The following is a 21003-nucleotide window of genomic DNA, read 5'->3' on the forward strand; positions in this document are numbered from 1 at the left end:
AGATCATCTAACAAAGCATTTTTTAGAACATATCCTTGTCATTCAGCAGTGCATAAATATATATGAACACTACATGTAAATGTACCTAAATAACCAGGAAGATTTAAATGAGAAGAGGACTTAGTAAAGGCATGCCACTCGGCTGTCACACCAGTTAGAGCCTCAGGCTGCTGCCATCTGGATGCTCTGCCACTTCCACACAGGAGCATGCCTCAGGCCTCCCACAGTCATGACTCCAATGAGTGAGATCTGTCCTGGCTGGCAGCTGTGCAGGCCCAGGACCCACTCATCCCTCCACAGCTGTCACCGAGCCTGAATCCATAGCAGGTGCTCAACCAGGGGGAACAGCAAGCCACTGACAGAGCAAGTGCTGAGAAGGAATAAACCAAGTCTGAAGAGGGACATTTACTGAGATCTGAAGGTTGAGAAGGAACCAACATCATGAAAAGCCAAGAGAGGATCATGGTAGATGAAGGGGACAGGAAGTGCCAAGGCCCTCAGGGAAGAGAAGCAGAACCAGGCAACGGCTGCGGCTGGTGTGCAGAGAGCAGGGGACTGAAGGGTGGGGGGAGAAATCTTGGGAAGTATGAGGACACATGGCATGATCTGATTTATAACATATTTTAGAGCTCCCTGGGGTTGCGCTGTGGACAACACTCAAGCTGTCTTCTAAGCACAGCATGGTTGTGGTAGCTGCTGAGAGAGAACTGGACAACTCTGACATTTATTTTGGAGGTGGAACCTACAGATATGCTGATGGGTCACCATTTGGAGGGGTGACCAATGCTGGCAGTGGCCATCTCTTCTTGAGCAGTTCTCCCCGCCCAGGAGGGCTCAGCGTCCGGAGCTTCAGGGACAACCACAGGAGAACAGAGATGGTGACCCGACACACACACACACATACACAGAGGATGAGGAGTGGAAGCAGAGGCATGAAGTGTGTGTGTGTAAGGAGTGACCAGGAAAGGCACACACATTCCCCACCAAAGTAAAATAAACTGAGGAACCCAACGCCGGGCCTTCGCATGGAGATTTGACTGAGTCTCACCCCTCCTCTGCCCCGTAATTGGACACCAGATAACACCAGTATGAGCTTCGTATTTGTAGAGGTTGGCACTTCATCTAGAACTGTGTGGGGCCATTGCCCAAGATGTCAGGGCAGATAGGAACAAGTTCACGTCATGGCCTCGTACCAGTGGGCCTGTGAAGAGAGGAAAGAGTGGAAAGGGACAGAGCTGAGAACTAGGAGCCCGGGGATGGTCGTGGGCCACAGGAAATGGACCCCAAGCGGACCAGAAGGTGCTGCAGGTGCACCGGAGAGCACGCTTACAACTGTCACTCATCCCGGCCATGGCAGCACTTCTGGCAGCTACAGCTACACCAAGGGCTGCGGAGGGGTGCGGGTGCTGTGTATTTAGGAGGACCCAGAGGGCAGCCCGGACCAGCCCTTCAGTACGGCCTCTCATTCCCCTCACGCCTCCCACCGTTTTCCACCGCCTGGATTTTGTATTTCAGGTGATGACTTCTGGATATCCGACCTTGTTTGGAGCCCTGGAGGCATCTCATTCCAAGAACCTACTGCGCTCAGAAATGCTGAGAGGGACAAATAAAACAGCTGACGTCCTGCCCTACCCTGACCCACCCCCAAACTAACCCTGTCATTCCTGGTTCCTTGTCACACGCCTCATAGCCCCCATTTTTGGTGTCTGCCTGTCGCGTGACTTTCCCTTAGCTTTCTTAAGTCGCTGGGCCCAGACGATGACTCTACCTTGTACGACCCCTTAGCCACCGCAGAGGGCGAGTCTGACCTGGAGGGCGCCTCTGGCTGCCCGGCGGTGCGCGGAAGCTGGGGGGCCCCACTCACCGCGCGCCTGGCTGGGCCAAGGACCGGGGGCACGTCCCGGCTGAGCGCGCTCCCCGGGCGGCGTGCACGCCTGCCTGCCTGAGTCTCTGACCCGGGATGGTGGGGGGTGGGAGGAGATCCTGACGTCCTGCCCCAGATGGAGCGAGAATCCCTGCACAGGAAACGGGCGCGTGGTGCCTGGGCGTCCGCTCCAGAGGACGACCCTACCCTAAACCGCGCGCGCGAATGCGGGCCGCGCGGCCCCGTGGGGACCGAGGGCGGCCCGGGCCCCCGCGCGCCGCGCCCGCGCCCGCGCCCGCCGCCGGCGCTCCAGACCTGCGTGCGCGCGTGCGTGAGCGCGTGCGGACCGGGCCCGCGACCCGCGCCGGGGTCGCCTCCGCGGCTCTGCGCCCGCCGGGCCGGCCGGCACCTAGCGGCCAGCGGTGCTCGGCGCCCTGCCCGGTGGGCGCCTGGCCTGGCCCCAAGCCGCACGCGCCCCGCGCCTACGGAGGGGCCCCGCCGCAGGGGCTGCACAGCCAGAGCGGACGGGGGACGGCCGAGCGCCTCCTCAGCGGAGCCCCAGGATGTCAGCCGACCCGGAGCGGCCGCCGCGCGGCGGCCAGGATGGGCCCGAGGACGCCGCGCCGCCGCCTGCACGCCCCTTGCCCTCCGACGGCGACCCTGGCCCCGGCTCGCGCGCCCCGTCGCCCGGCAGCCCGGCCACCGCCGCCCCACCGCCCCCGGCCCAGCCGTCCCCGAGCCTGTGGCTGGAGCTCGGGCCCGCCTGCGGGAGGGCGCAGCAATGCCCCAGCGAGTCGAGCGGGCAGACGAGCGGCGACCTGGGCACTAGTAGCAGCAGCAGCGCTGGGCTGTCCCCGGGCTCCGACTCGGACAGCAGCGGCGTGGTGTGCGGCGGCCGCGGCGGCGGCAGGGGCATGCGGGGCGCCCTGTCCCGCTCCTGGAGCCTGGAGAGCCTCCGCTCGGCCACCGCCGGTAAGAGCGCCGCCGCCGCCGCCCGTCGCGCCTTGCGCCCCTCAGCGCCGGGCCTGACTCCTCGCGCCCCTTCGCCTTCGCCTCTCCTTTCCTGCCTTTCCTTTTCCTCCCTTACTTTTCCGGTGCCTTGTTTCCATCTCCGGGGTCCTTTCCTTCCCGTTTCTTCGCCCATCTGATTCCTTTTCGTTTTCCTGGTTTCCTTCGGACGCCCTCCCACCTGTTCTTCTTTGACTCACTTCTTCCGTGGGCCGCCTGTGACAGCCAGGACACTGTTGGCTCCTCTAGTAGGGCATGTCAACTAGGAAACTTGGGTGTTTAAGGTGAGACTAGAATTTGGTCACTGGATGCGCTGTTTCCTTACCCCAAACTGATCCTGATCAGTGGCACAAATGGTTTCCCAAACCGCAGATTGACCTCTGAAAAGCCGGAAAGATGGAAGATCGCGCCGCCTGTGCGTGTGCTGGGCCCTGACCCGGGAACTGTGCCCTCTAGAACAAGAGTGGGTGTTGCCAGATGTGGGACCGTGTGTGCCCCATACTGCTCCCATATCTCCTTGGAGGGCCAAGTGTTGGGTTTTGATTAAGAGGAACACTTTGGCCCCAAATGTGGATGGTCTGAGGAAGTCCAGGGTGCCTTTGTGGATGGTCATCACCTGCCCTTGGTTATTTGCTGCAGGGGGTTCTATTTCAGGTCTTGGAAACACTCCACAAGTATTTTGAGCCTCTGCGGTGAGGGCACAGGGTATCAGGGAGGTTATGCAGCCCAGTGCACGGGGCTGAGGCGCAGCCTGTGAGCGGCAGTGCCCCACCTACGGGGTCAGAGCAGCAGAGCCAGAGAGGAGGGGCTGTGTGAACCACAGAGAGGGGACTCAGCTGTACTGGGAGGAGCAGCGAAAAGGTCGCTCGGGCAGGGGTGAGAGCACCTTGAATGTCAGATACAGGCTTTGGAAAGGGAAGGAGAAGCTGTGCTGACCTCCACATTGAGCACTCCATGATCTCATCTGCCCTCTCCCAAAACAAGCCATGCGATTCAATTGAATAATCTAGCTGTTGGTTTCTCCTCCCACTAAAAGTTTTTCATTGTTCTGTGGCTCTGATTTCATCCCATCCCAATTCCCTTTAAACCCTCCCTTCCCTTCTCTCAGATGCTTAAACAACCCATTTTGAGAAAACCAAGCTACGTAAAAATATAAGTGGGACCTTAAGCAAACTGGCAAAGGCTCCCTCCCCCTCTCTCTTTGCCCACATGGCTTTCCTAACTTTTCAGAGTCAAAAAGCATGCTCATTCCCACCTTGGAAGCTGAAAACCTAGCCCAGAGGGGCTCAGGGACGTGACCCTGGTCCCCCTTCGCTGCCCCTGCCTGCCATGAACTCCGCCTTTCTTACCGTTGTCCCTGGTGAGATAGACAGCGATGACAGTGACTGGAGTTTTTAGGCAACCCTGAGACCCAGGGATCCCCCAGCCCTGTGGCACTGAGGCAGCCTGGGTGGGTTTCAGAGATATGTGCAGTGTGTGCAGGAAGGTCTGGAGTGTATAGGGAAGCACAAGGTAAAAGGCAAAGCCCAGGAAACTCCTCGGAGGGGCTCAGAGCTGCCCTGCACTGGGCTTTATGGCAGTGTGGTGTTGTAAGAGTTGGTGTGAGACCCAGCCTCGAATGTGGTACCTTCACTGAACACTGGCCCACTGGGTCCATAGGGGAGCGGTGGTCAGACCCCAGCCACAGTGGCTCTGAGGAGGGCGTTGGGAATCACCCCTGCTCTTCTTGGCCACCACTCGCGTTCCTTGGCCCCTGCTTCCTGCCTTGTTTGGTCCGACCTGCGCAAGCAGCCCTAGATATGTGAAAAGACTGCTGAGTGCACTGTGGAATTATAGTGCATGAAGCCACCCGCCTTTCTCAACCGGATTCCTGGGCAGAGTTACCCCTGCTGCCCTGAGACTCACTTTTGCTCTTGTGCAGTGGTACTAGCCATCTGCCATCTTTGGGAAGAACTGAGAGGACAGGCATTCAAATAATTCTCTTTGGATTTGTGGTTTGGATGAGGAAGTCTGGTTGGATAATACCCTGGTAGGTGAGAGAACTTGAAGGGAAGACGAAAGGAAAATTGCCTTTCTTGAGCATTTTCTATATGCCAGGCAAAGTACTCCTTGCTTATCTGGACATGAAAAGAGGCTCAGAGAGGAGTAGTAACTTACTCATAGCTGCGCAGTGAGGCTGTGTCTGGACAGAACTTCAGGCCTGGATGGGTAACTTGAAGAGGCCCTTTGCTGGCTTTGGAGTGGAAGTTGTGGAGAGGCAGGGTGCTGATTTGGTTGGCTCCCCACATGTTCTCTGCCGACTATTACTGTTGCTATTCAGCAGTCACAGCTTTTATCTGAGTACCAGCTTTCTCATTTGCAAAACAAAGGAATTAAAACCGAAATGTCTGACCTTGCTGATCTACTCTACTCAGAGTTTTTGATTTGGGGGGCACACTTCCCACTGAGTTGGCATTTGGTGTAGGATGTGTTTTTATTTGACTGGTCTAATGGGTCTAAGACAAAGCACATGTACATGTTTATTAAGAAAGATTAAGAGCTACCAGTAAGGGAGCCTTGGCACAGGTTAATTATTGTCTGATTTTCATGGTGGGCCTGTTGCTTAAACATTTTTGGAGGTCCCAGCAAGAGCCAGAATAGCCTTCAGGATGGCAGGCCTGTGAAGGGCAGGACCTCTAGACTTCCATTGTTTCCAAAAGAGATTGTGAATGTTAAATGTCCAGTGCTGGCATTTTCATCAAAATGTCATTCATCCTGCTGTGCAGAAGACTTCCCTTGCGGGCAGACTCTGAAAATGAAATGCAGTCAAATAGGGTGGAATTTCCCCGGCCCTTTTGCTGCCCTGCTCTCATCTGCCCCCCAACCCCACACACATACACACCTGGGGCCCCTGGAGTCCACACTGGGCTATCACATGGCTGTTACTTGGCCACGGCTTTTTAAATTCCTGTTCTGGATGTGTCATCTGACAAGCTTAATTCTCAGTTCAGGCTTTAGGGGATACGGTGTTCACTACCTGTGCTTTTATGTGGTCAGTGTCCCATGATTTATTCTTGGTGGAGAGTTCACTACCTGTGCTTGTACGTGGTCAGTGTCCCATGATTTATTCTTGGTGGAGAGTTCACTACCTGTGCTTGTACGTGGTCAGTGTCCCCATGATTTATTCTTGGTGGAGAGTTCACTACCTGTGCTTGTACGTGGTCAGTGTCCCATGATTTATTCTTGGTGGAGAGTTCACTACCTGTGCTTTTATGTGGTCAGTGTCCCCATGATTTATTCTTGGTGGAGAGTTCACTACCTGTGCTTTTACGTGGTCAGTGTCCCCATGATTTATTCTTGGTGGAGAGTTCACTACCTGTGCTTTTACGTGGTCAGTGTCCCCATGATTTATTCTTGGTGGAGAGTTCACTACCTGTGCTTGTACGTGGTCAGTGTCCCATGATTTATTCTTGGTGGAGAGTTCACTACCTGTGCTTGTACGTGGTCAGTGTCCCATGATTTATTCTTGGTGGAGAGTTCACTACCTGTGCTTGTACGTGGTCAGTGTCCCCATGATTTATTCTTGGTGGAGAGTTCACTACCTGTGCTTTTACGTGGTCAGTGTCCCCATGATTTATTCTTGGTGGAGAGTTCACTACCTGTGCTTTTACGTGGTCAGTGTCCCCATGATTTATTCTTGTGGAGAGTTCACTACCTGTGCTTGTACGTGGTCAGTGTCCCATGATTTATTCTTGGTGGAGAGTTCACTACCTGTGCTTGTACGTGGTCAGTGTCCCATGATTTATTCTTGGTGGAGAGCACATGCTGCTTCCACATCCCTCTGCCGATCTCTGAGGCACAGGTCTGGCTCTGGAGGGCACTGAGCATCTAAGCAGGCTGGTCCTCTAGTTCCAGGCACTAGAGGTGGTAGATGAAATCACTACAGAATCATAGTACAGAGACAGGCAGTGCCAGTCCACTAGGCATGGTAAGCGCTCTGAGAAGTACACCCAGTGGGATGATATGAAAGGGTGCCCGAGCCACCCTCAGTTGATGAGTGGTCAGAAGGAGTCACTGAGCTCAGAAATACCGTTATACTTGTGGTTCCGCTTTACTACAGGGAAAGGATATAGACTGAAATCAACAAAGGCAAAAGGCGCATAAGGGCAGAGTCCAGGAGAGATCAGGCTTGAGCTTCTAGTTGTCCCCATGGTGGAATCACATGGATTATGTTTAATTTGCCCAGCTGTGATAACACCTATGAAATTTTGCCAACCAGGCCAGGCATGGTAGCTCACGCCTATTATCCTAGTGCTCTGGGAGGCCAAGGTGGGTGGATTGCCGGAGCTCATGAGTTAGAGACCAGTCTGAGCCAGAGCCAGAGCAAGACTTCATCTCTAAAAAAATAGCCAGGCACCTGTACTTGGGAGGCTGAGGCAGGATGATCTCTTAAGCCTAGGAGTTTGAGATTGCTGTGAGTTGTTATGCCAGGGCACTTTGTCAGGGCAACAAAGTGAGACTCTGTCCCCCCCCTTGCCCCCCAAAAAAAAGAAAAGAAAAGAAATATTGCCAAACAGAGAAGTTCCCTAAGTCTTAGAGTCCAGGGTTTTTATTGGGGGATCAATTATTTAAATAGACAGTGCCACAGATTGAAATTAGTTACTCAGTCCGCCCAGCGTAAATCACATTGTTGGCATAATCTATCTGACATGGTCTGCAGACCCACATGTGCGGAGATGCTCTTAGCAGGCAGGATATTCCAAGGGCTTAAAAGTGACCTCCTAGGAGCTGGACAAGGGCCAGTTCATTAGAATTTGTGGCTTTGAACATCCCCAAACCTCTACTGCACAGATGAGGAAGCTTAGAATAGGGGCTTCCTATTCTAGAAAGACCCAACCTATTAGATTAGGAGAACAGGCCAGGAAGGAAGAGGCACAGAGAAACTCTTCAGAAGGAAGTATTGCCCAAGGCTTAACACTTAACTGTTCAGGCTTAGCACTTAATAGTTAGCTGGTAAGTAAGAAGAAGGAACTTCAGGAGAAAGGACTGAATGAACAGATGAAGAAGGATGTATGAAGGAAGACGCCTGTGTGTGCGGAGCCCCGTGCTGGGTGCTTTCAGCAGGCGGCAGGTGCACGCTGCATGAAATGAACAGGAAAACAAGAGATGACAGGGACCAGGGGACCAGGCCATAGCTCCCCTGTGGACCAGCCATACACTCGGAGGTGGAAAGATTTTAGGCAGAAAGTTGGGGTGGCCACACTTCTTGCTTGTTCCTCTCTGTTTATGTTTGCTCCTTGACTGACGAGGATGGGCTTGTGTGCAGTAAAATCATTTTAAGTTCAGATAGCAAAGTCGAACATGCATTTAATGTACTTGACCTACCAAACATGATAGCTCCACATAGCTCACCTTAAATGTGCTCAGTGCACTGATGTTAGCCTATAGTTGGACAAACTCATCTGACACAAAGCCTATTTTATAATAAAATGTTGAATATCCCATGTCACTTATTGAATACTATACTAAAAGTGAAAAATAGAATGATAGTTTGGGTACTTGAACTGCAGTTTCTACGGAATGCATGTGACTGTCAGACATTATGATAAAGTTGAAAAATCATTAGGGCAAACCTTCATAAGTCAGGGACCCTCTGTATTTATTTTTAAGATTATACATAGTAAAAGGCACACTTTTTTGGTGTTCAGTTCTGAGAGTTTTGACAAATACCTGCAGTCATGTAACTCCCACCATAATCAAACTACAGAGGAGATTCTTCACCCTGCAGTGATGCGGCACTTGTGCTAAGCTCCCCTCACCTCTGCTCCCTCACAGATCTGTCTCCATCCACGGGGATTTGCCTGTTCCAAGATGTTGTAGAAATCAAATCATGTCAGAAGTTGCCTTTTGATTCTGCGTCTGGCTTATTTATTCTACTGTAATGCATTTAAGATTCATCCACATTGTTGCCTGTAATCAATACTTTTTTTTCCCCCTGTGGCTAAATAGTCCGCCATTGAATTGGTGTGTCAGAGTTTATCCATTCACTAGCTGAAGGATGTTTGGACTGTTCCCAGTTTGGGGCTATTGCAAATAAAGCTGCAGTGAGCATCAGTGTATGAGTCTTTGTTATGGATGTAAGTTTCCATTTCTCTTGGGTAAATACCTAGGAGCATGTCGTAGGTGGTACGGTAAGTGCACGTCTGTTTAAAAACCTGCCAGACTTGTCCAAAGTAGCTGTGAGGCTGTGCATCCCAGACCTGCATTCCTGCCTGCTCTCACAATCACCAGGCTTTTTAAAGCCAGACTGTTAATTGTATAATATCTCATTTGGTTTTAATTTGAATTTTTCTTTTTTTTTTTTTTTTTTTTTTTGGCCTGGGGCTGGGTTTGAACCCGCCGCCTCTGGCATATGGAACTGGCGCCCTACTCCTTGAGCCACAGGCGCTGCCCTAATCTGAATTTTTCTGATGACGAGTAGTGTGGAACTTCTTTTTGTGTTGTTTATTTGCCATATTGTATCTTCTTTGTTGAAACATTCAGATCTGCATAGCTTTTATTAGATTGTTTTCTTATTGTTGCGTTTTGAGAATTCTTTGTATATTCTAAGTACTTTGTCAGATATGTGATTTGCAGATAATTTTTCCAGTCTGTGGTTTGCATTTCAATTCTCTGGTAGTGTCTTAGAGAATTAAAAGTTTGTAATTTTGATGGATTCCAGCTTATCATTTTTCTATCTGATGGAACATGCTTTCGATGTTTTATCTAGGAATTCTTTACCTAACCTGAGGTCACAGAGAATTTCTCCTGTTTTCTTCTAGAAGGTTTTATATTTATTCTTAGATCTATAATCTATTTTGAATTTTACAAGGTTCAAAGCAAGGATGAAGGTTCGTTTTTTGCATAGGCATGTCCAGTTGTTTTAGCACCATTTATTAAAAAAACTGTTCTTTCTCCGTTGACTGCCCTTGCTCATTTATCAAAAACCAACAGTCTGTATGAATCTATTTTTGGACCCTCTGCTCGGTTCCATACAGGTATGTGGATCTTCTCATTTTGTTCCTCTTTTTCAGCATTATTTTAGTTCTAGGTTTTTTTTTTTTTGGCCTTGCCACACACATTTTAAAATAATCTTGTCACCATCTACATAATATCCTCTTACAGTTTTGATATGGATTGTTGAATCTGTAGATCAATTTTGGGAGGATTTAAATCTTAACAATATGGAATCGGTTTATAAATAGCATATATCTGAGGCTAGGAAGCCAAGCTGAGAACGCCTCACAGGATCTCACCCACTGTGTCTGTAGCTTTTGGTGAATTCCTCTCTTCTTGAGATTTCCAAAATATCCTGGAAATCCATAGGCCTGCTAGAAGGTGACTTTGAACCTTACCAATCTGTAAGACTAGAAACTCTGTAAGCCAGTTTTTCCAACAGGTCTTTGTAAGTATTGCTCCATACTTACAAAACTCCACTGTAGCGCCTTAAAAATGTCCAGTCATATTAAATGAGCATCATTCTTAGATGTGACACTCCAGGAAATGCTTTGATTATGTAACAAATGTTTCTAATGAGTGTCCTGTTCACAGGGAGGACAGATTCTTATTGAATCTATGTAAATAATTATATTACCATGAAAATAAGAGTACATAGTAAGAGTTTTCAATTCTGGAGGGGTCAGGCAGGGAGAAAAATATATCACTTATGAATATTTCAGTTCACAGAGTATAGTCTACTAAATAGCTATTTAAAACCAGAACATTTATCTAACAAAGGATGTGAAAGATCTCTATAAAGAGAACTATGAAACTTTAAGAAAAGAAATAGCTGGAGATATTAAATGGAAAAACATACCATGCTCATGGCTAGGAAGAATCAACATCGTTAAAATGTCTATACTACCCAAAGCAATATATAATTTTAATGCAATTCCTATCAAAGCTGCATTGTCATATTTTAAAGATCTTGAAAAAATAATACTTCGTTTTATATGGAATCAGAAAAAAACCTCGAATAGCCAAAACATTACTCAGAAATAAAAACAAAGCAGGAGGAACCACGCTACCAGACCTGAGACTGTACTATAAATCGATAGTGATCAAAACAGCATGGTACTGGCACAAAAACAGAGAAGTAGATGTCTGGAACAGAATAGAGAACCAAGAGATGAATCCAAATCTTTGTCAGAGTTATACCCTGCAAATATCTTCTCCCATTCTGAGGGCTGTCTGCTTGCTCTGCTTACTGTGTTCTTAGCTGTGCAGAAGCTTTTTAGTTTGATCAAGTCCCAGTAGTGTATTTTTGAAGCTGCTTCAATTGCCCGGGGGGTTCTCCTCATGAAATACTCACCCAGACCAATTTCTTCAAGGGTTTTCCCTGCATTCTCCTCTAGTATTTTTATAGTTTCATGTCTTAAGTTTAAATCTTTAATCCAATGAGAGTCTATCTTAGTTAATGGTGAAAGGTGTGGGTCCAATTTCAGTCTTCTGCAGGTTGCCAGCCAGTTCAGCCAGCACGATTTGTTAAATAGGGAATCTTTTCCCCACTGAATGTTTTTAATTGGCTTGTCAAAAATCAAATAGCGGTAAGTAGCTGGATTCATCTCTTGGTTCTCTATTCTGTTCCAGATATCTACTTCTCTGTTTTTGTGCCAATACCATGCTGTTTTGATCGGTAAATGTAGAATGTAAATGTTTTGGCACAGTAACTGAGATAACACCGGAAAGACTATGTTAACCACTGTGATAAAAATGTGTCAAATGGTTTATGAAGTGAGTGTATGATGCCCCATAATCATATCATTGTATACAGTTATGATTTAATAAAAAAATTAAAAAAAAAAAGAGATGATACCATTATTTGATCTTTGACAAGCCAATTAAAAACATTCAGTGGGTAAAAGATTCCTACTTAACAAATGGTGTTGGGTGAACTGGCTGGTGATCTGTAAAAGACTGAAACTAGACCCACACCTTTCACCATTAACTAAGATAGACTCTCACTGGATAAAAGATTTAAACTTAAGACATGAAACTATAAAAATACTTGAAGAAAGTGCAGGGAAAACTCTTGAAGGAATCAGCCTGAGTGAATATTTTATGAGGAGGACTCCCCAGGCAATTGAAACAGTATCAAAAATATACTACTGGGACCTGATCAAACTAAAAAGCATCTGCACAGCCAAGAACATAGTAAGTCAAGCAAGCAGACAGCCCTCAGAATGGGAGAAAATATTTGCAGGTTATACCTCTGATAAAGGTCTAATAACCAGAACCCACAGAGAACTCAAACGTATTAACAAGAAAAGAACACGTGACCCCATCTCAGGGTGGGCAAGGGACTTGAAGAGAAACTTCTCTAAAGAAGACAGATGCACGATCTACAGACACATGAAAAAAAGCTCATCATCCTTAATCATCAGAGAAATGCAAATCAAAACTACTTTGAGATAACACCTAACCCTAGTAAGAGTAGCCCACATAACAAAATCCCAAAACCAGAGATGTTGGCGTGGATGCGGAGAAAAGGGCACACTTCTACACTGCTGGTGGGAATGCACACTAATACATTCCTTTTGGAAGGATGTTTGGAGAATACTTAGAGATCTAAAAATAGACCTGCCATTCAATCCTATAATTCCTTTACTAGGTATATACCCAGAAGACCAAAAATCACAATATAACAAAGACATCTGTACCAGAATGTTTACTGCAGCCCAATTCATAATTGCTAAGTCATGGAAGAAGCCCAAGTGCCCATCCACCCACGAATGGACTAGCAAATTGTGGTACATGTATATCATGGAATATTATGCAGCCTTAAAGAAAGATGGAGATTTTACCTCTTTCATGTTTACATGGATGGAGCTGGAACATAGTCTTCTTAGCAAAGTATCTCAAGAATGGAAGAAAAAGTATCCAGTGTACTCAGCCCTTCTATGAAGCTAAATTACAGCTTTTACATGAAGGCTATAACCCAACTATAGCACAAGAATATGGGGAAAGAGTCAAGGGAGGGGAAGGGACGGGGGAAGTCAGGGTGGAGGGAGGGAAATGGGTGGGGCCACACCTAGGGTACATCTTAGAATGGGTACAGGTGAAACTTACTAAATGCAGAATGCAAATGTCTACATACAATAACTAAGAAAATGCCATGAAGGCTACGTTGAACAGTTTGATGAGAATATTTCAGATTGTATATGAAACTAGCACATTGTACCCCTTGATTGCACAAATGTACATAGCTATGATTTAACAATAAAAAAATAAAAATAAAATAAAAAAGCTATTCAACTTAAAATAAATAAATAAATAAATAAAACCAGAACATTGTACCCCACGATTGCATTAATGTACACAGTTATGATTTAATAATAAAAAAAAGATAAAGGAAAAAGAGATTCCTTATATGCCCCCAAAATAAAACATTAAAGTATCAACAATGTTTCAAATAAAAGCCACATTTTCTTCCGTTCACTTGGTTTTATGTAATTAATTCTTATTCTGCTCCCTCTTGGGTTTATAGTCACTTGAACATACTTTTGTAGGAGGGTTCTGGAAATCCTAAATCAGTTCACTGTTGTGATCTCAAAGTGGTTTATGTTTATGTGATGTCAGAGGCCTACACCTAACAGGACCTGGCGGACTCCTTTTCGTGGGGCTTGGAGACAGCATTTCAGATAGTGGCTGAAGCATTAGAATAAAAAAACTGTCTGTAATCTGTGAAATACTTTAAAGCAGCTATGGTTAACTCATTACTGATAATTTTCAAAGCGAAAGATCTAATGAGAGCTGGATGAGGAATAGTTAACCGACAAAGACATTTGGTTCTTTCTGCAGTATGAAAAATGGGATAATGAAGTCAGTCAAATAAACTTAGATTAATTATTATAGTGATTAACCGCATTTCCAAATAAGGACAGTTCACATTACATCTAATTTATCAAAATGGATCAACATAATCTTTACAGAGAAAGATACCTTCAGATACATCATATTGGAATCCTCACAAAATTATAGGTCATTGAATACGAAATGTCTGATTTCAAATCAAGTTTATTATATCTTAAACAAGAAGCAGAGTATGCACCTCAACCATCCACACAGTTTTGCCATCTTAACAGTAGCTTGTGCAGCCAGCAGCAAAGAAGCCTGGAGAGCAAGTGGCGATGAAATCACAAAAGGCTTGTTGAGAATTGAATGTTTTTGTTTGCAAGAAAAGGTCCAAGGCCTGGAAGAAGTGGTAGTCAGTGTGGGCTATGTCTGGTGAATGTGGAGGATGACAGAGGGTTTCCAAGTCCAGCTTCTATAGTTGGAGCAGCGTTGTTTGTGCGACATGCAGTCAAGAGTCTTGCAAGAGGATTGGCCTGTCTCCAGTGACCAATCTTGGCTGCTTAATCACAAGCGTCTTCATCATTTCAGCCAGTTTTTTGCAGCAGACATCTGCTGTAACGGACTGACCAGGTTGCATGAAACCGTAGTGGATAACACCAGCACTAGACCACCCAACAGACACCGTTAGTTTTTTTGATGAATATTTGGTCTGGGACTGTACTTTGGCACTTCATCTTTATCCAACCCTTGTGCTGAGTGCTTGCCATTGTAAAAAGAATCCATTTTTCATCACACGTAACAATGCAGTGTAGAAGTGGTTCGCCTTTATGTTGTGACAGCAAAGAAAGGCAAGCATCAAGATGCTTTCTGTTCTAATACGCGTTTAATTTATGGGGAACCCATCTGTCCAGATTCTTTACTTTGCCGATTTGTTTCAAATGGCCTAATATTGTTGGAATGATAATGTCAAACCTGGCTGCTAATTCACATGCAGGTTGAGATGGAGTTGCTTCTACTACAGCTTTCAGCTTATCTTTATCCACCTGGGTCTTAAGGTCACCCATGTGGCTCATTTTCAAGATTAAAATCACCAGAATGGAATTTCTCAAACCATCAACATACTGTGTGTTTGTCATTAGTCACATCTTTTCCAAACATTTCACTGAAATTTCAAACTGTCTACAACAGAACTCATATTCAAAAGTAACATGAATTTTTGAGTTAGCCATGGTTTCACAAAATTTGCTCTAAAAAAAATTGGAATGATAATCGCAAGCCAAAACATGCATTTGAAAGAATGAGATGTGATTAAAAACAAGTATCAAAGTGAAATGTCATTGGTATCAACTGTCAAACTTAGTACTTAAAGAAATCAGACACTTCATACTTAATAACTTAATATGTACATCATGAATATACTAAGCATACAGTTAGAATGTACCAAGAGTATATCAAGAAATATAAAGATTCTTTATATCAAGAAATCTATAAAGAGATTTGGTGAGTCTGGAGCAAGGTCTGAACATCTGTATATTAATAAAACTCCATAGGTAAGTGTTGTAAAACCTCAGTTGATGCCTATTTAACCAAAGTAATGACAAAATATGTTTAAATAAACATGAATGTAAAGAACCATAAGATTACTTTTATTTTCCTAAATAACCAAGGACGTGACAAAGTCAACATAAAACACAGGAAATTATTCTGATAATGTGCGGAATCCTTGCTGTCTACACAGGAAGCAAGACACTGGCCTACAAGAAACAAGATTCAAATCAAAAAGTAACATTGCGAGGGCGGCGCCTGTGGCTCAGTGGGCAGGGCGCCTGCCCCATATACCGAGGGTGGCGGGTTCAAACCCGGCCCCGGCCAAACTGCAACCAAAAAATAGCCGGGCGTTGTAGCGGGCGCCTATAGTCCCAGCTACTCGGGAGGCTGAGGCAAGGGAATCGCCTAAGCCCAGGAGCTGGAGGTTGCTGTGAGCTGTGTGAGGCCACGGCACTCTACCGAGGGCCATAAAGTGAGACTCTGTCTCTACAAAAAAAAAAAAAAAAGTAACGTTGCTATTAAGTGAACATTTTAAAAATAAATGAAATTATGACTGACAGCAGTATACAAGTACTGTTGTTCTTTTGTCAGATAGAACAGCAGCCGCAGGCTGATAAATAGAAACCCGTCACAGGCAGAGAGGGCTTTGTAATTTCTCCTGGAACTTCCCGTATAGTATAGCAACGGTTTCTGAAATATTTACAGTAACATTTTACGCATTCCAGTTCCACCCAGGGAAGGCTAAGTATCTCTTCCCATCAGTATTAACATATCAAATAAACCTAAGCATTTCTAATGGCTGTTTTTTTCCCGCTGAAAAAACATGCAAAAGAACAAATGCTTACTGTTTTCCTGGGGCCTTCTGAGAAATAGCAAAGACAGTTTTAAGTACAAAAGTTATCATTGAGTATTTTATTTTGGAAAAGCAAAATATCAAAAATTGTCAGGATTCCTTCTGATTTGTTTTTGTTTCTGAGTAATGTCTTGGCTATCAGAGTTTTTTTCTGATTCCATATAAAACTAAGTACTATTTTTTCCAGATCTGTAAAGTATGACAGGGATGCTTTTATAGGGATTGCATTAAATTTGTATATTGCTTTGGGTAATATGGACATATTAACAATGTTGATTCTTCCCAACCATGAGCATGGTATGTTTTTCCATTTGTTAACATCTTCAGCTATTTATTTTCTCAGAGTTTCATAGTTCTCTTTATAGAGATTTCACATCCTGTGTTAGGTAAATTCTCAGATATTTCATCTTCTTTGGCACTGCTGTAAAAGGAATAGAGTCCTTAACTGTTTTTTCAGCTTGACTATTGTTGGTATACATAAAAGGTACTGATTTGTATTGATTTAGTATCCTGAGACGCTTCGATATTCTTTGATCACTTCTAAGAGTTTTGAAGTTGAGTCCCTGGAATTTTCCAGGTATACAATCGTATCATCTGTGAACAGTACGAGTTTGATCTCCTCTGATCCTATTTGGATACCCTTAATCACCTTCTCTTGCCTAATTGCGATGGCAAAGACTTCCATTACTATGTTGAATAGCAGTGGAGACAATGGGCATCCTTACCTAGTTCTTGATCTGAGTGGAAATGTTTTCAATTTTATACCATTCAATAATACGATATTGGCTGTGGGTTTGCTGTAGATGGCCTCTATCAGTTTAGGAAATGTCCTTTCTGTACCTACTTTTTAAGTGTTCTGATCATGAAGGGATGCTGGATATTATCAAAAGCTTTTTCTGCATCAATTGAGAGAATCATATGGTCTTTGTTTTTTGTTTATGTGATGTATTATATTTTATAGATTTATATATATTGAAACAACCTTGAGACCCTGGGATAAAATCCACTTGGTCATGATATATAATTTGTTTGATGGGTTGCTGGATTCTGTTTGTTAGGATCTTGTTGAATATTTTTGCATTTATATAGATTAAAGATACTGGTCTATAATTTCCTTTCCTCGTTAGGTCTTTTCCTGGTTTGAGGATCAGGGTGATATTTGCTTCGTAGAATGCGTTAGGAAGTATTCCTTCTTTTTCTATGTTTTGGAAAAGGTTATGTAATATAGGTACTAGTTCCTTTTTAAAGGTTTGGTAGAATTCTGATGTGAAGCCATCTGGTCCCAGACTTTTCTTTTTTGGGAGATTTCATATAGTTGATTCTATTCAGGCTATGCTATAAATCTATAGTGATCAAAACATCATGGTACTGTCACAAAAATAGAGAGGTAGATGTATGAAACAGAATAAAGAACCAAGAGATGAACCCACTACTTATCATCATTTGATCTTTGATGAGCCAATCAAAAACATAAATTGAAGGAAAGATTACCTATGTAACAAATGGTGCTGGGTGAATTGGCTGGTGACTTGTAGAAGACTGAAACTGAACCCACACCTTTCACCTCTAACAAAAATTGATTCTCATTGGATAAAAGATTTAAAATTAAGACATGAAACTATAAAGATACTTGGAGAGAGTTCAGGGGAAACACTTGAAGAAATTGGCCTGGGAGAATATTTTATGAGGAGGACCCCCCAGGCAATTGAAGCAACACCAAAAATATATTACTGGGATCTGATCAAACTAAAAAGCTTCTGCACAGCCAAGCATACAATAAGTAAAGCAAGCAGATAGCCTTCAGTATGGGAGAAGCTATTTGCAGGTTATGTTTCTGACAAAGGTTTGATAACCAGAATCCATAGAGAACTCAAACTTATTAATAAGAAAAGAACAAACGATCCCATTGCATGGGGGCAAGAGACTTGAACAGAAGCTTCTCTGAAGAAGACAGGAGCCTGGCCTACAGATACATGAGAAAAATGCTCATCATCTTTAATCATCAGAAATTCAAATCAAAACCACTTTGCAATATCATCTAACTCCAGTAAGAGTAGCCTACGTAACAAAATCCCAAAAGTACAAATGTCGGCATGGATGTGGAGAAAAGGAAACACTTCTGCACTCTGGGTGAGAATGCAGGCTACAATGTTCCTTTTGGAAGGAAGTCTGGAGAACACTTAAGGAACTAAAAGTAGACTTGCCCTTCGATCCCTGCAATTCCTCTACTAGGTATATATCCAGAAGACCAAAATTCAGTTTACAACAAAGACATTTGCACTAGAATGTTTATTGCAGCCCAATTCATAATTGCCAAATCATGGAAGCAGCCCAAGTGCCCACTGACCCATGAATGGATTAACAAATTGTGGTATATGTGTACCATGGAATATTATGCAGCTTTAAAAAAGATGGAGACTTTACCTCTTTTATGTTTACATGGATGGAGCTGGAACATATTCTTCTTAGTAATGTATCTGAAGAATGGAAGAAAAAGCATCCAATGTACTGGGTACCATTATGAAACCAATACATAATCACCTGTACTTTCATATGAAAGATAAAATACAACTATCGTCCAGGATGAAGGAGGAAGCAGAGGGGGAGGGGAGGGGAGAAGGTGGGTGGAGGGAGGGTAATTGGTGGGACCTCACCTATGATGTATATTATAAGGGTACATGTCAAATCTATTAAGAGTAGAGTATAAATGTCTTGACATAATAAGTGAGGTGAAGGCTGTGTTAACTAGTTTGATGTCAGCATTCCAAAATCAGCACATTGTAACACAAAATGCATTAATGTATATAGTTATGATTTAATAAAAAAAATTGTCAGGAGATCTGATTGGGATAGGACCATGGATTACTGAAAACAATACTTGGCTACCTGTTTAATCAAAGTGGCAATAAAATATTTTTAAATAAACATGACTATAAAGAAGCACAGCTCTTTTCTAAATAAGATGCTTTTGTTTTCATAAATAATCACGGACATGATAAAGTCAGCATAAAACACAGGAAATGATTCTGGTAATACAAAGAATCCCTTCTGTCTACCTAGAGGCAACAGATAACCTTTTGTAACCTCTTATTAAAGCAGACCGGTAATCTAGGAAATTTTATTTTAACAGAAAATCAATTTTTTTTGCATCAGTATATTTGGTACTAAAGCTTTTTTTTGAGAGGCGGTGTCATGACTCCTAGGGGCTGCCTTTGAGGTGCGCTTTTCTGAGGGCTGGGGTACAGAACATCTGAGTGTAGGCACAGGAGATGCTGAGTTAAGTCCTGGACCTGGGGACCCCTTGAGACTCAATCAGCCAGGAAGGCCAGTTCTCCATCTTCCAAGGGTGTAAGGGACTAATTGTGTTAATGTGTTCTTTTTTTTTAATTCCCATATTTCCTGATGCTTTAACGTCTTGGGGCCTTGCAGACCCTGGAGAGACTACTCCTCCCAGGGCTAGAAGGTGTGTTCTTCAAATACATACTAAACGATCAAGAGCGCACACCCTCAAAACCTTCCTCTGTGGGGCTCTCAGACATTGAGCCACTATCCACACCCCTACCCTAGTTACCCCAGGGCTAAGTGCCAGATAACTAGGGCAGCCCTACACCCAGAGTCCACTTAAAGCATTCAAAGAGCCATTCTTACATCTGCTCCCCTACCTCGCCTTGTCTCTCCCGTGGGAACCAACACAAAGGCTCCTGTCCCCCTGTCCCCCACCCTCGGCCTACTGGCCAGCATGGTGCTTCCCACCTGGCCTGTGTAGGGTGCTATGCCTCCGTTTTTAGAGAACTGTGAATATAAACTGCTTTCTTCATTACCGTCACTTCTGTGTCTGTCTTGCCATACTTGATTACAACAAGTCTCAGACATATTTAAAAACATTAATTACCCTAGGAGTAAGGACGTGGCATCCAGACGCCCAGGCATCGTTGGGCCCATCTGGGTGTCTGTGGTGGGAGGACAGTGGTGAGCAGAGGAGGCAGGTGAGAGGAGAAGGGTGTGCACCTTTGTAACTCAGAGCGCTGCAGTCCCTCCTCACTGCAGTTCTACTTTTGGGTTAGGAGAATGGGGGTCACAGAGGTTAAGGAATTGACCCAGAGTGGGCCCATCACATAGCTGGTGAGTGGATGGCTGAAGTTTGACAGGTCTGCCTGATTTCCATGTTTGTTTCGTCCTTTCTCCTCTCCATGAAACAAACAAAGAAGCTGGTGCTCAAAGCTGTCCAAAACCAGAGTGAGGAAATGGAACTAGAGTCACGTTCTAGAGCAGCGGTTCTCAACCTGTGGGTCGCAACCCCTTTGTAACAATGAAAACACATTGCGGCATTAGGAAGGTTGAGAACCACTGGTCTAGAGCATCCCAGGGGTGTGGCCTGGAGGGGTGGTGAGTGGAGTCAGATTTGGAGAATGCAGTCAACTATCTTAGGCCACAATGTTCTTATCTGTATTTAGAGTCTCAGAATTCATTTAGCCATAGGATCGTGTTTGTGTTCGTGCATGTCTTTTTTTGAGACAGTTTCACTATGTTGCCCTTGGTAGAGTGCTGTGGCATCACAGCTCACAGCAACCTTAAACTCTTGGGCTTACGTGATTGTCTTGCCTCAGCCTCCTGAGTAGCTGGGACTACAGGCATCCACCATAACACCCAGCTATTTTGTTGTAGTTGTCGTTGTTGTTTGGCAGGCCCAGGGCCTGGTTCAAACCCACCATCTCCGATGTATGTGGCTGGCGCCCTAGCCGCTGAGCTAATCCTGGGAGGCTGCAGGCCTGGACTCTGAGTCTGGCTGTCAGGTAAAGAGTTCTAAAGGAAACTTCTGAATTATGGTCACTAACATCAGCTAGTAAAAGTGTCAGGGGAGGAAGAAACATGAAGGCAGACGTGGAAAGCCTTTCTCCAGAAAATGTCAGTAAATAAA

At 44.8% G+C, this 21003-nt stretch overlaps 1 protein-coding gene across 2 annotated transcripts in view; it reads left to right on the forward strand.

Moving 5' to 3' along the window:
- Positions 1–21003, forward strand: part of ARHGEF4 (Rho guanine nucleotide exchange factor 4) — a 219169-nt gene that overhangs the window by 135472 nt on the left and 62694 nt on the right. The window contains exon 1 of one of the 2 annotated variants that reach the window (XM_053597143.1): positions 2268–2836. The exons of the other annotated variant lie outside the window; for it this stretch is intronic. Within the exon in view, the coding sequence (XP_053453118.1) occupies positions 2428–2836 (409 nt within the window). The 5' untranslated portion in view covers positions 2268–2427. Of the gene's footprint in view, positions 1–2267; positions 2837–21003 lie in introns of those variants that run through there. 2 annotated transcript variants of the gene reach the window in all.

This window comes from Nycticebus coucang, chromosome 7 (genome assembly GCF_027406575.1).
Source record: "Nycticebus coucang isolate mNycCou1 chromosome 7, mNycCou1.pri, whole genome shotgun sequence".
Classification (NCBI taxonomy): domain Eukaryota; kingdom Metazoa; phylum Chordata; class Mammalia; order Primates; family Lorisidae; genus Nycticebus; species Nycticebus coucang.